At 36.8% G+C, this 16038-nt stretch overlaps 1 protein-coding gene across 5 annotated transcripts in view; it reads right to left on the bottom strand.

The window, feature by feature from the left end:
• The window catches only part of Cdk19 (cyclin dependent kinase 19), a 153404-nt gene that overhangs the window by 122735 nt on the left and 14631 nt on the right, over positions 1–16038 (bottom strand). The window contains exons 2-3 of one of the 5 annotated variants that reach the window (XM_074076766.1): positions 3809–3870; positions 1652–1709 (exon numbers count right to left, since the gene is read on the bottom strand). The exons of 2 other annotated variants lie outside the window; for them this stretch is intronic. In XM_074076766.1, the coding sequence (XP_073932867.1) occupies positions 1652–1709; positions 3809–3870 (120 nt within the window). Of the gene's footprint in view, positions 1–1651; positions 1710–3808; positions 3871–7512; positions 7537–16038 lie in introns of those variants that run through there. 2 more of the 5 variants (XM_074076781.1, XM_074076776.1) reach the window with 2 other exon arrangements.

Here is a 16038-nt window from a genome sequence, read left to right as displayed (position 1 = left end):
CTGTAATTACAGCACTTGGGAACCTGAGGCAGGAGGAAGGTGAGTTCCAGGCAAGCCAGGGCTACATAAAGAGACTCTGTCTTTAATTTAAAAAAAAAAAAAACACTTTATAATCCAGGTATACTGTACAGCAGCTCATACTTGTAATCCTAGCTACTCAGAAGGCAGAGATTAGGAGGATTGTCGTTTCTTCAAGGCCAGCCCAGGGAGAGTTATCAAGGCTTCATCTCAATCAATAAACTGGGCATGGGTGTGGGTCCCAGTTACGAGGGAGGTCTTAGATAGGATGACAGAATTCTGAAGCTGGCCCAAAACCCTATCTGAAAAATAACCTAAAAGCAAAAAGGGTCAGAGTAGTGGTCAAGCCCAGGTCCTGAGTTCAAAACCCCAGTACCACCAAACAAAAAAAAATGCAAAACTATAAAACTCCTAGAATATAGCATAATTAAAAAGAAATCTCAATCACTTTGGGCTTAGCAATTGGTGACTTTCAGATTCAATAACAATTTGGGAAGACTTGACTAAAACTAAAAACTTCTGCTATGTGAAAAACATTTAAGAATTTAAAGACAAGCCACAGATTGGCAGAAAATATTTGCAAAACAAATATCTGACAAAGGAATGGCATCCAAAATATACAAAAAACTCTCAAGGCTTAATAACAGGCAACCAAATAAAAAATTGAGCTAAAGATTTGAATGCCTCAACAAAGAAGATATGCAAATAGAAACTGAGCATATGAGCCGGGAGCCGGTGGCTCATGCCTGTAATCCTAGCTACTCAGGAGACAGAGATCAGGAGGATCGCAGTTCAAAGCCAGTCTAGACAGTTTTCAGCAAGACAATCTCGAAAACTACTCAGCACCTAAAAAGGCTGGCAAAGTGACTCAAGTGGTAAGGTGCACGCCTAGCAAGCATGAGGCTCTGAGAGGAAAGGAAGGGGGATGAAATAGAAAGGAAAGGAGAGGGAGAAAGGGAGAGAGGGCAGGAGGGAGGGAGGGAGAGAGGGGGGGAGGAAGGAAATTGAGCATATGAAAAGAAGCTCAACATCATATCATTACAAGATTTCAAATTGAACAATAGTGAGAGGTTATTGCTCAGTGGTAGCATGTACTTACATGGTGTAGATTTAAGGTAGTATTTAGCATACATGAGGCCCTGGGTTGATCCCCAGCACTACAAAAAGAAGGTGGCGGGGAGCAGATCACTATACAATTATTAGAATGGCTAAAATCCAAAACACCAAATTCTGACAAGGATGTGGAACAACAGGTGTGCTTATTCACTGCTAATGAGAATACAATTACTTTGTGTAGGTTTTTTTGTTATTTTGTTGTTTTGTTTTGAGACAAGGTCTTGCTATGTAGCCAAGGGTAGCCTCTAACTTGTGATCCTCCTGCCTTAGCCTCCCAAATGCTGGCATTACAGGCATGTACCACCATGTCCAGAAAGGGAATACAGTCATTTGGGAAGACATTTTGACAATTTGGCAGCTTCTTATAAAACTCAACATACTCTTGGCATATAATCCAACAACTGTACTCCTTGGTATTAACTCAAATGATGTGAAAATACATCCACAAGAAAACCTGCCACAAATCTTCATAGTAGCTTTATTCATAAATGCCAAAAATTAGAAGTAAACAACATACCCTTCAGTAGGTGAATGAATAGAGCTGGGATGTCCAGACAATGGAATATTATTTAGCTCTAAAAAGAAATGTGCTATTAAAGCCATGAAAAGACACGGAGAAACTTAAATTCATAGTACAGAGAGAACCCAATCTGAAAAGGCTACATACTATACAATTCTTATTCTATGGTCTTCTGGAAAAGGCAAAGATATGGAGACAAGGAACCAGGAATGAACAGGAAGTAGAGCACAAGAGATGTTTAGTGCAGTTAACTATTTCTTATGATGTGATAATGGTGAACCCATGCCATTAAACATTGTCAAAATCCCTTGGACATACAACAAAGAGTAAATTCTAATGTACATTATGGACATTAGTTAATGTTGTAACAATGGTGGCTCTTCATCAGTTGTAACAAACATGTCATATTAAAGCAAGATGTTAAAAATATGGAAAAATGGGGGAAGGGCCAATATAACAGACATATGGGAACTCTGCATTTTTATACTCAGTTTTTCTATAAACCCCAAACTGCTCTAAAATTAAAGTCAATTAATTTTAAATACTTTCATAAGCATCCATTTAATCCCATTTTCCCCAAAGAAACTGAAGAAGGGTAGGGGCATAGGTAAGGAGTTTTCCTATGTCTTGATATAGATAATTACCAAGATTCTCAATTGATAACAAAATAGACACAGTCATGTTAGCTGAACAACCATAAGTGTGCATGATTCAACAGTGATAAAACTAGCCAACTAGCCTAAAAATGAAGTATGAAAAGATCTTAAAAGAAATTACTTTCGATTTATTGTTGATAAATAAAAAATGGCCATTGACAAGAATAAAAGGACTAAGGATATAAAACTGTAGCTTACTTCAATATACAGCCTGAAACTCATCTAGTTAAGAAATGCAGCTTCTCCAAACAGGGAAAAGTGAAAGAAACAGTAAAAATCGGTTGATGGCAAAACATAATGCAAGTAGAGACTGTATGAGTAAATACTGCCCAACTCCACAAAGGATGTGCATCTTGAATATAAAGTGTAATGTATGGCCATTTGCTTGATACCTAAACAAATATAACTTCCAAAAGACGTAAGAAAACAATTACTCTAAAATTAAAATACAAAAAGAAGAAAATAATTCCTCTAATTCTCACTTAGAATCTACCTAAAAACTACCTTTGTTACTCAGTTTACATCTAGGAATACATTATGTTAGCTGCTGTTGATCTTAAAAAAAAAAAAAAAAACTACTCAAGTGTTATCTAAAGAAAGTTCATAGTGGTTGCATAAATTCACAAAAGGTAGTATTTATAACATGTGGCACATAAATGGCAAACATTTTCTTTTTTTTTTTTAATTAAAAAAGCATTATCCAGGTTGAGCACATGGCTCAAGGGGCCAAACACCTACCAGAAAGTAAGAGGCCCTGAGTTCAAATCCCAGTACCACCAAAATAAATAAGTATTAAGAAATAAAATTTTTAAAAGAAGCATTATCCAGGAAAAGTATGCAGAATTTCTGATCTCTAATCACATTATTTTCTTAAAAAGTAACTCATTAAGATAGTCTCTAGAAAAACATATTTTACAAGTATGTGGGATGTATTTGTTTCTCTACTGAAACAAGAACTAACTTGAGAGAAGAGCATATTAACAAGTTCAGGAGAGAGGTAATTAGCATATTGGAAACTAACGTTTCTGGCACATGGAACCTAACACGAGAATGTCTACCCTCTAGCCATGAGTCATGGATTAGGCTGTCTCTTACTTATTGTGAAGTAATCTTTCAGTAAAAGGAGCAGCAGGGAAGAATACAACATATGAATAATAACTTGGACAAGTTCCCAGGAAGAAATCACAGTAAAGCTAAGTCTGAGAAAATTACCCAGTGAATATTATACATTATACTAATGCTCTCTTTTCTTAATCACTCCTACTCTGTTAACAGCAGAGAAAATGAAATTTAGTCTTTAGTTCTATCTAAAGTTTTCTATGTTTTATAGATTTTAGTAATACTAAATTGTGCCGGTATTAACTATTTTAAAAATTAGTGAAAGTAATGGATCATCATAAATAATTTTGTGGTTACACTCGCAAAAAGCTCTCACCTGCCATAAATACCCACCCCAGCACACACACACACGACACCAGAAGGCAACACTCTGCTTTACCTTCTGCTGAAAAGTCTGCTACCTCCAACGCTTGAGGTCCATACACGAAGCCCTCCTGGAATCTATGAACACAGCAGAGGCAAAAGGCAGAGAAGTTTATGTAGATTTAAAGTTACACTGCCCAAAACATAAAATGCCAAATGCCTACATAAGTCTAAATATCTGCCAAGGAAATCAGTCTTTAGATTGACAATGAGCAAATCAACAATGTATTGCTAACATGCACAGGTCATTAGATACTATGCAACTAGTTATACAAAAAGATCAAAAGTTGAGCCTTAACTAATGTGTATGCTTATCAAAAGAAGGGATTTTCACTATTAGAAAAGTTAAAAAGAGCAATAAAGTATGAATTCATTTATAATGACAGTAACAATTCATCTTTTAAAATTATGTGAGAGCCAATACATTTATAAGAAAATTTTTAAAAATTTAAATACAAAAATACACTTCATAAAATGGAGGGTGGAGGGCCCTGTAGCTTGAGGCACATTCTCTTCTTAGGACCAGAAAGTATTAGGAATATAGAAGAAAAACAAAAACACACCAAGAGGTTGGCCCTGAAGTCAGGTGATTTGAGTTCAAGTCAGACTGCTCAATTGCTTTGAACATCCAGGCACTTAATCTCTCAATGTAACCAGAGTTGCTCAAAATGAGGATTCCTTCCATATCTCTCACATTTGTACTATCAAATGAAATAAGGTATCAAAATGCTACATAAATCAGCCAGGCATATTGGCTCATGCCTGTAATCCCAGCTACTCAGGAGGCAGAGATCAGTAGGATTATGCTTCAAGGCCTACCCCAGGCAAAAAGTTCAAGAGATTCCATTGTGACCAACAGCTGGGTGTGGTGGTATGCGCCTGACATCCCAGCGACTCAGGGAAGTGTAAGTAGGAGAATCCAGTCCAGGATGACCTGGGCATAAGCAAGACCTTACCTCAAAAATAACTAAAGCAAGCACTAGCCCAGTGGCTCAAGCAGTAGAATGCCTGCCTAGCAAGCATGAAGCTCCGAGTTCAACATCCAGAATTGCCAAAAAAAAAAAAAAAAAAGTCAGGCCAGTGGTTCACACCTACAATCCTAGCTACCTGAGAAGAACTATAGTTTACAGCCAGCCCACGCAAAAAGTTAGTGAGACCCCCTTTTCAACCAATAGCTGGGTGTGGTGACACATGCTTGTCATCCCAGCTATTCAGGAGACTAAGATAAAAAGGATCACCAGTCCAGTCCAGTCCAGGCCAGCCCAGGCAAAAAAGTTGAGGCCCTATCTTGATAGGAAAAAAATGGGTGTGGTGGTGTATGCCTGTCATCCCAGCCACAGTGGGATACATAAAATAGGAAGATTACAGACCAGGCCATCCCAGGCAAAAAGTAAGACCCTATTCTTGCCAGGTACAGGTGACTCCTAGCTACTTGGGAGGCTGAGATCAGGAGTCAAGGTTCGAGGTCAGCTCAACCAAAATAGACTGGAGGTATGTCTCAAGAAGTAGAGCACATGCTTTCCAAGTTGTGATGCTGAGTTCAAACCTCAGTTACACCAAAAAAAAAAAAAAAAAAAAAAAAAAAAAGATGAGATGATAAGACCCTTTCTTAAAAAGAACCAGAGAAAAAAGGGCTGGAGGCATGACACAAGAAGTAGAGCCCCTGCCTAGCAAGTGTAAACCCCTGAGTTCAAACCCCAGGACCACCAAAAAAAACAAAAATTATAAATCTGTTATAGTTTGCAAAAATTTAAGTGCAAGTGTTTGACTTACAATATTAGCAACTTAATAAAAGTTATTAACTAAAGAGCAATGAAAATACAGAATGTCTAGTCAGGAATTTGAGGAGCTGTGTAAGGAGCTCAAAGAAGCAAAGCAAAAAGGTTAATTTGTCCAGGACAGCCTAGAACAACTGTCATGGATATACAATTCACAACTGCATATTATTAATTTAGCCATTTGACCAGCATTACCTGCCGCAAGTGTAATCTTCCCAAAACAACCTTCTAGACTGCACCCTCCTCTAAAGCTGACTTGAGACATTTGAAGCTAAGTACTTGTGATATAACTGTTTGAAACACAGTAACTACTTGCATAACATATATTTCTAAAACCAAGAAGAGAAAGATCCTGTTCGATAAGACAATAGCAATAAATGCTTACATAGAATTATGATATGGTAGGTAGGAATAATTCTGAGTTCTATTATTATTCCACTTCATAGATGAAAAATGAGATGTAAGGAATTTAAGAAACTTGCTTAAAAGCATGCAGCCAAAAGTAACAATTCAAACCCAAACTACTTAAAAAGCCATGCTTTTAGTCACTATATCATCCAATCTATGGAATTAAAATCGCACAAACCAAGTATCTATCTATACTATCTATATGCAAGAAGCGAAACAATTATAAATCTTAAAGTTTTTATTTTATGCTCTAGAATCAGCATTTGCAACATTTTCTTAAATTACAATTAAAATGATTGTCATACAAAACATATAATAAGATGGGAAATAAGATGATATAGATGTGCCTAGTATTCGAGGCCTTGGATTCAAACTCCAGCACCACAAAAAGGGTTGGAGAGGCAACATGCTTATGACATGAAACTCAAAGAAAAATACTGAAATCTTTAAAAACAAAAAGTCCTGAAAAATTAAGAACATATGCCAAATAACACTGAAAAATTTTGGTTTTTAAACTTGCTAACATTATGTAACTCAAACATTTTATAAATGTTAAAAAAAATTCCAATACAATGATACTATCTACACTACTTTTCATGATGTGTTATGACTGTGATAACATTATAATGACTATTATCCTCCTCCACCCGCTGCTGCCAAAAAAAGGAAAGAAAAGAAACATGGGCTGAGAATGTACATCAGTGCGAAAGAATTTACCTAGCACGCACATGGCCCTGGATTTTATCCTCAGCACCACCACCTCCCATTAAGGTAAGAAAAATAAAGAAATTAACAAGGGCTGGTTCCTAGATAAATAGGAACCCTGTGTACTATGAGTAGAAATGCAAAGTGATGCAATAGCTATGGTGATGCAATAAAAAGTATGACAGTTCCTTCAAAAATGAACCATAGACAGCTGGGCATGGTGGTACACGCTTGTAGTCCCAGCTACTCCAAAGCTGAGGTGAGATGATCACTTGAGCTCAGAGTTTGAGACCAAGCTGGGCAGTATAGCAAGACCCCATTTCAAAAAAATAATAAGCATAGAATTACCATACGACTCAGTAATTCCACTTCTGGATACACAGTTAAGAGAACTGATATTTGTAGACACCCATGTTCATAGCAGTATTATTTACAATAGACAAAAGGTAGACACAAAAGATGTATGCATTAATGAAGAATGGATAAGCAAAAATGTCAAGAGTATGTAGGCCAATGAGATGGAAACCAGACATTGGACGGAACTTCCCGGAAAGCTACTTAAAGGGGCCTGACTTAGCTAAGAGTGTGCTTGTAGTTTAGACGTGCACAACAGTCATTTTGGACCTTCTGGTAATGGAAGATATGCCAGAAGACAGTGATACTAGAACATCATACCAAATCTGGACTTGTGTGTGAGAAGTATACCTCTGGTTTTGTTGAGATCACCTATATGTATTTATTCTAGGTGAACTTAAAACTAATACACCCACTTTTATATTTCCATTACTGATTTTTCTAAAATGCAAATCAAAATTGTCAAAGTCCTTACCTTAGCACACAGCTCCTTTTATGATGTCTTTGGGCTCTGCTTCTTTGTACAGCTTCTCCTTCAGCCATAGAGACCCACTTGTAAGTTTCTCATGCTCCCCTACCCTGCCTTTGCACAAAGTATGCACACATAATCTCTATGCACACTTCAAATCTCAGTTTCTCCAAAAAGCTTTCCTGCCATACCCACCACATACCCAGGCAAAGACAACACATTCATGCATCAAATATTAATGAATCTTCTTTTGTGTTTACCTTTCCTCTTCATGTACTATAGTACTTTTCAACTATTATGCAATTTTGGTTTTTAGTTGCCTTTGTGACTAAAGTGAAAGCCCCTGAGGATAAAGACCATTTATAATTCCTTGACTTTCCATAGCCCTTTGCACAAGGTGTAGAGCTCATAGAAGAAGAACTCAATAAATGTTGACAGAAACTGAACCCTTTTTTTTTTTTTGGCACTGGCGTTTGAACTCAAGCCTGAGCTCACACTTGCTAGGCAGGTGCTCTTACCACTTGAACCACTCTGTCAGCCCTTTTTTGGTGGTAGGTTTTTTGGGGGGTTTTTTGTTTTTGTTTTTGTTGTCCTGGCTGGCTTCGAACTCTGATCTTCCTGATCTCTCCCTCCAGAGTGGCTAGAATTAGACGCATGAGCCACTGGTGCCCAGCCAGAAGCATTTTTAGGTCCATTTTATTAACATACGTTATAAAAACAGTGATTTGGAGGTTTTTTAGCAGTACTAGGGTTTTGAATTCAGAGCTTTGCACTTGCTGTGTAGGTGCTCTACTGCTTAAGCTATGCCTCCAGCCAAGAAAGTCATTTTTAAGGACTTCAAAAATCTCATAGCTTGGCTGTGGGTGTAGCTCTGTAGTTTGTGTGCTTAGCACAAGCAAAGCCCCTCATATTCTCAAGAACTTAAAAACCATACCGCTACCTTCATTTCAAATAAAAAAAATCCAATATCAAGAAATATCAGAAGGTATTAGGATTTTTGCCAGGCATGCATGTCTGTAATCCCAGCACTGGGGAAGCTGAGGGAGAAAGATCACAGGTGTAAGACCAGCCTGAGATACATAGCCAGACCCTGTCGAAGAACAATGAAGGAAGGAGGGAAAGAGGAAGGAAGGGAGAAAAGGAAGAGATCGGAGGAAGGAGAAGAAATAATACCACTTTTCTTCCTAAACAAACCAATTTTCCTGAATGGATGGATACATTTGGGTTTTTTTGGTTTTTTTTTTTCCAATAGTCCTGAAGTATTCTCTCTTTTCAAGACACACTTAGAACAAATATTTATTTAGGAACAATTATGTGTACCCAGGATTATGACAATTTTGGTTTGCATTTTAAAAAGATCACTAGTAGCAGCATAAAAATGTGTATATTACCTAGATTTAGGTTCACTTAGAATACAGGTGTACTAAAAAAAATAAAAGTGTATCTCCCACACTTAAGTCCAGGTTTGGTATGCTGACTCTAGAATCACAGACACAGTACTAGACAATTAGCATATAGAATGATGAGCTCTTTTAAAGAGAAAAACCCCAAGGTACTATGGTTGCACAGAAGAGTATCACATCTTTGAAAAATTTAGAAGCCATGGCATTTAGGATTATTTTAATTTTTTAAAAGAAAAAATGAAACCTCAAGATTTTAATTTTTCACCTTTTATGATCTCAAGTTTGTTAAGTAAATAGGAGTCAGGGTGTTTTAACGCCCGCTAATGTACCACTGTATTAGGTTCTTCATGTAGATTATTTTGACTCACCCTCAAAAGTCCTGTGAGATAGTTCTTTTTACCTCAATGTAAAGGTAACACAATATAAATGTAAAAGTACATAATTTGTTAAATAGCTAGGTTCTGAGCTCAGAAATCTGTCTCTAATGCTTCCCACTACATGCTAGCCTTTAATTGTTAGGTATAAACATAAAATACAGGGATCAAGAGAATGTTATCAATTAAAAACTCACCAGTTTACTTAGCTTCCAAATGTTTCATCATTTTTTGCAACATTCTTTCTGGGTGCAAGAAAGCCACGTTTTACATGAGGGGGAAAAGACTCAACTTTAAAGAGCACAACTGATGGAACTGAAAATGAAGCTTTCTGAAATAAATTTTAAAGCACGAATAAAAAACAGCAGCAAATTTTCTGAACATATCTTTATCATTATGGTCTCCTTTCATACTCTCCAGTATAAGCAGGAGAAAGTACTGCAAGCGACACTGGCCCCCCCTAAAATCTGTATGTCTGTTACACAATTCTAATTAGTAAGCCTAAGAAAAGCCTATTTCTTACCATATAATATTTAGAATAATATCTCAGATAAATAAGTGCATCCATTAAAAGGTGAGTAAAAATAGTAAGGATACAAGAGAGTAACCTAGGGAAAAAATACTGTGACTATTGTGTTTCAGTAGTCCTTACCCAGATCTTTCTAAACCTCAAAAGAAATGTATTACTATGACAGTGCATGTATACTCAGGCAACCTGTTTTTTTTTTTTTTTTTTTTGGTGTTTGGGATTGTTTTATTATTCGTATGTGCATACAATGTTTGGGTCATTTCTCCCCCCTTACCCCAGCTCCCTCCCTCTCCTCCCCACCCCCTCACTACCAGGCAGAAACTATTTTACCCTTATCTCTAGTTTTGTTGAAGAGAGCGTATAAGCAATAATAGGAAGGACCAAGGGTTTTTGCTACTTGAGATAAGGATAGCTATACAGGGAGTTGATTCGCATTGCTTTCCTGTACATGTGTGTCATCTTTTAAGTTAATTCTTCTCAAATTAACCTTTTCACTAGTTCCTGGTCCCCTTCTCCTATTGGCCTCAGTTGCTTTAAAGTATCTGCTTTAGTTTCTCTGCATTGAGGGCAACAAATGCTATCTAGTTTTTTGGGTGTCTTACCTATCCTCATACCTCCCTTGTGTGCTCTCGCTTTATCACGTAATCAAAGTCCAATCCCCTTGTTGTGTTTGCCCTTGATTTAATGTCCACATATGAGGGAGAACATACGATTTTTGGTCTTTTGGGCCAGGCTAAACTCACTCAGAATAATGTTCTCCAGTTCCATCTATTTACCTGCGAATGATAACATTTCATTCTTCTTCATGGCTCCATAAAATTCCATTGTGTATAGATACCACATTTTCTTAATCCAGTAGTGGGGCATCCTGGCTGTTTCCATAACTTGGCTATTGCGAATAGTGCTGCAATAATCATGGGTGTGCAGGTGCCTCTGGGGTAACCTGAGTCACATTCTTTTGGGTATATTCCCAAGAGTGGTATTGCTGGATCATATGGTAGATCTATGTTTAGATTTTTAAGTAGCCTCCAAATTTTTTTCCAGAGTGGTTGTACTAGTTTACATTCCTACCAGCAGTGTAAGAGGGTTCCTTTCTCCCCTCACCCCACCCCCCCATCCTCGCCAACACCTGTTAGTGGTGTTGCTAATGATGGCTATTCTAACAGGGGTGAGGTGGAATCTTAGTAGTGTGGTTTTAATTTGCATTTCCTTTATTGCTAGGGATGGTGAGCATTTTTTCATGTGTTTTCTGGCCATTTGAATTTCTTCTTTTGAGAAAGTTCTGTTTAGTTCACTTGCCCATTTCTTTATCGGTTCATTAATTTTGGGAGAATTTAGTTTTTTGAGTTCTCTGTATATTCTGGTTATCAGTCCTTTGTCTGATGTGTAGCTGGCAAATATTTTCTCCCACTCTGTGGGTGTTCTCTTCAGCTTAGAGACCATTTCTTTTGTTGAGCGAAGCTTTTTAGTTTTATGAAGTCCCATTTATCTAAGCTATCTCTTAGTTGCTGAGCTGCTGGGATTCCATTGAGAAAGTTCTTTTAGGCAACTCTTTATAAGAGGTTCATGAAAGAATGTAACATAAAATCAAAGAAATGCCCCAAAATTGTGGCACGAGGTTTTTCAATGAGACAGAATTTTTAATACCCCAATGGTAAGAATTATTCAACACAAAGATGAACAACCAAAAAAAAAAAAAAAAAAAGAGCATGAAATTTCCTTTTGTAGGAATATTTTTAAATTCAGAAATTTTAATTCATATTAAATTTCATGTACATCTATGTGAATGCAAGTGAGGCTGGCATTAGTGACCTAAGTCTTTCTTATCCATGAATGAATGCCTTAGTCCCATAACCTCCAGTCATTAAACAACAATGCATCTTTTAGTTACCTAAACACTGAGGACCCTTCACTGTGCCTGCAAACTCAAAGTCATGCCAAGACTGCATTATTGTGAGTATAACAAAGAACAGAGGTTTTGTGAAGTAAATCCCATAGCAGATTCGGTTAAAAAAAAAAAAAGATTCTACTCAAAGGTCCAGTCAGCATCCAATAACTTGCCCAAGTGGCTCCCTTAACCTACTCTGAAACTAATTCCTCAGAATAAAAATTTAAACATCATAACAGGAACTTTGTGAAGAGTAAAAACTAATGTTATACACCAAAACAGAAGCAACTTCTTAAAGGACTCTGCTATGCTTAACTAGCACAACAGAAAACATAATTAGAAAGAGAAAGAGACCTAATACAGTAGCTCTTATCTGCTAAAACAGCACAGAATACTTACTTTCACCCTTGCCTTCTAAATAAGCCTAGAAACACAGGAATAGATTTCCGCTCTGGAATTATGCTACGGGTAAAAAAAAAACAAAAAAACAAAACCTACTGCATTTCCTTTTAATGCCCATTCAAATGGTGCTACAATTTGGTTCCAGTTTCTGGACCCAGCCACTTATCTCTTCACCCAGCTCACTCAACTGGTCACTGAGTCCTACCCACCTACATATCACTCGAACTTCCCCCCAGCCCTGTCCCTGTCAACCCCCACAGCTGGCACTAAGGAACAGGTCCTTACCCTCATCATGTCTCATTTGGACCTCTCTAACCACCTCCCACTTCCACTGCCATCACTTTTGTCCTCACTACCATCCACAACGTTGCAAAACTGATCATCAAATTCTCCTCTGTTACACTACACAGCAAACTACTGGGCAGTAAGTATTTCTAGTAAATAGGGTATATCCCCTACTTTTCATTTTATTTTTACTTGCATGTTTTATAACCTGTCTTCCTTTTACAATCAGAAAAAAATATCATTATTTCCATTTTGGGAATTGTTGGAATCTATTATTCCCACCCACTCTCTACCAAGAGAGTAAAAGGCCAAATTCTTTACCTGGCCCCTATGATCATATTCTGCTTTTCCCTCCCAAATTCATGCCCGACCTCAATCCTCAGTACTTACTCCAGCCATCCTGAATGACTTGCTGCTGTGTTTCTTTCCGTCATAATTGTACACATTTTGCTTCCAAATCAAAGATACAGTAAGAATCTTGAGTGTATTCTAAAGACTCTTGAGTGTGTTCTAATAGGCTGCTTACCTCCCATTAAGTTTTCATAAGGGCTTATGGAGTGATTCAAGTGGCAGAGAAGTATGAGGCCCTGAGTTTAAACCTCAGTACCACAAAAAAAAATAAAAACCCAAAGTTATCGTCGTTAACCTAAAAAGAATAAAATCTTACTCATCTCATCTTACTGTACACTATTCCTAAATGTAGCCTACAATTTCACCATACTAATCAAGTCAACTAATGTTTTTAAAAGGTCAGAATTAAATGACACTGTACATCCATAGCCTAAGAGATGATACCAGAAGAGGAGGGGAATACATAATGCACAGTGCTAAATTTGGGAATGAAGGCCCTCCTTAATTTGCAGCACAACTTTTCAGAGTGGAATAGCTTTACTTGAAGTGTTATAAATTTTTCCTATCAAGTAAAAGCACAATAAAATTAAATTTGTTAACTTCTTTAACAAAGTTGGCCACTTTTTTTTTAAGTACATTAATTTGCTTTACCTAACTTCATTTCAAATAGAAACATCAAAGACCATATGTAACTTAGTAAAATACATTCTTTTGATTATGCATTAGATATAACTCTTCATTTTCAAATCATATAAAATACAGAAACAAAACCCAGGGTTTTAAAAATAAAAACAAACACATACAAATTAAAAAAAAAAAAAAACACTCCTTTTATGTGATTGTGCAAGTGGGTCAAATTAAATCAGCAAACAGCTTTCCTCGGTGTAGACTTTTATCTCAATAAATCAAGACTAGGATAGGGGAAAAATAGGAACTGAGAAAGTCAGTTAACTATTATGGAGCAAACCTAAGGACTTCATACTTTTTGTTCTATCTCATAGAACCTTAGTCTGTTAAAACAAAATTGTCAAGTGATAATGGTATTGTGGTAATACAGGGGAACGTGATCGTTTTTAGGAGACACATGCTGAGATACTAAAGGGTATAGTGAGGTTATTTTTAGGCAATAATAATAAAGGGCATAGCACCATAATGATTGCAACTTATTCTCCAGTGGGTGAGAAAAATATACACACATGTGTATACAAACACATTCACAAAGAAAGCAAATACGGCAACTTGTTTAACCTGGATCAGGGAATGGCAAACTACAGCCCAGGTCAAACTCAGCTGCTGTCCTTTTTGTAAATACTGTTTAATTGGAACAATGCCATTCCCATTTATTCATCTATTATTGTCTATGTGGCTGCTTTTTCACCTCAACTACAGAATTCAGTACTTGTGAGAGCGACAATTTAACCTCCAAAGTCAAATATTAACTAGCCCTCCATAAAAATACAGAAAATACCTGACCATTTACAGGGGGAAAAAAAAAAAAGAATCTAGATAGTGTATACATAGGTAATCAAGGGGCTAACATTTTAAATTTTGTTCTATTTTTGAAATTTTTTAATCAAAAGAGCCAGGTATGGTGGCACACTCCTGAATTCCCAGCACTCAGGAGGCTGAGGCAAGAGGATAGCAAGTTCAAGGCCAGCCTGGGCTACACAGCAAAACCCTGCCTCAAAAATCAGAAAAAAAAATAGAAAATATGTATCATTTATACACGAATCTTTTGATTTCTTAGAAGTATAGATAAACACAGAAACAAAACACTGAAACAAGAGCTTGGACACAATCTCACAATACTGAGGTAACAAGTGAGTTACTGTGCAGTTTTTAATGTGAAAGGAACATTTTAAGACAGTAATTTGGTGATAGCTATTTTCCAACACTGTCTTTACAAGAATTTATCCTTGAGAAATGCACAAGTATGAAATAATTAACAGTAGTTGTGCTTATTATATGACAGATACTTTTACAAGTACTTCACATGTGTTACCTCATACCATTCTCAAAATAGCCCTATGAGCCAGGTGCCAGTGGCTCATGCCTGTAATCCTAGCTACTCAGGAGGCAGAGATCAGGAGGATCATGGTTCGAAGCCACCATGGGCAAATAGTTCACAAGACCCTATCTCAAAAAAACATTCACAAAAATAGGGCTGGTGGAGTGGCTCAAGGTGAAGGCCCTGAGTTCAAGCCCCAGTACCGCAAAAAAAAAAAAAAAAAAAAAACAGTCGTATGAGATGGGTACTACTATCACCCATTTTACCAATGAGGGAAACTAAGACACAGAGTTAATTTGCCTAAGTAACACAGCTAAGAGATATAGCTGGGATTATAAATCTATATACTACGACCTCAAACTACAACCTTAACCACCATACAAAGCTACCTAGTGAAAAAAAAAAAAAGATAAAGGCAATGAATAGAAAACACCCAAAAGGAGAATACAGTCAATACAAAAATCAAGACATTCAAGTCTGCCACAATAAAATAATAATAAAGGCAAAAGATCATCTACCTATTACTTGAAATAAGAAATCAAAAGCCAACGTTGGACAACATAGTCTCAAAAAAAAGGCAGGGCACTGGTGGCTCACACCTGTAATCCTAGCTACTCAAGAGGCAGAGATCAGGAGGATCACAGTTCAAAGTCAGCCCAGGCAAATAGTTCATGAGACCCTATCTCAAAGAAACACATCACAAAAATAGGGCTCAAAGTGTAGGCCCTGAGTTCAAATCCCAGTGCTACCAAAAAAAAAAATCAGGGGGAAAGGGGAAGGAAAAAGTTTAAGGTGACGGTGTATGGTTGATGGACTTCATATACCTATATGAAACAGAACTAAAAAACCTCTTGCAATCACTTTAAGGGGAAAGATGATGGGGCAACGTAAATAATGTACAATATAAGACTAATCAGAATTATTACTATGAATCCCCCCATATAATGAACATATCCTAATAAAAGATTTTTAAAAAGAACAAAATCAAGAAATATGATTTTATACTTCAAAAAAATCACCATTTCTTTATTTATAATAATATACTGATTGGTTATTATAAAATAAAATCTATCCAGCATACAGTATTGAAGTATATATTTAATGAAGGAATTGATAACAATCTGAGTTGAGAAGGAAGGGGGCTGTAGTGGCTGTTTTGAGACAAGGTCTCACTATGTAGCCCAGGCTATCCTCAAACTCACTAATGCTGGGATTTCAGGTATGCACCACCATGCCTGGCTAAAAATAATTTCTTATTCTGCATGGAACACTAGAAATAATGATTTACTAAA

The sequence above is a fragment of the Castor canadensis genome, chromosome 1 (genome assembly GCF_047511655.1).
Source record: "Castor canadensis chromosome 1, mCasCan1.hap1v2, whole genome shotgun sequence".
Classification (NCBI taxonomy): domain Eukaryota; kingdom Metazoa; phylum Chordata; class Mammalia; order Rodentia; family Castoridae; genus Castor; species Castor canadensis.
This window is presented reverse-complemented; position numbering and strand designations above follow the sequence as displayed.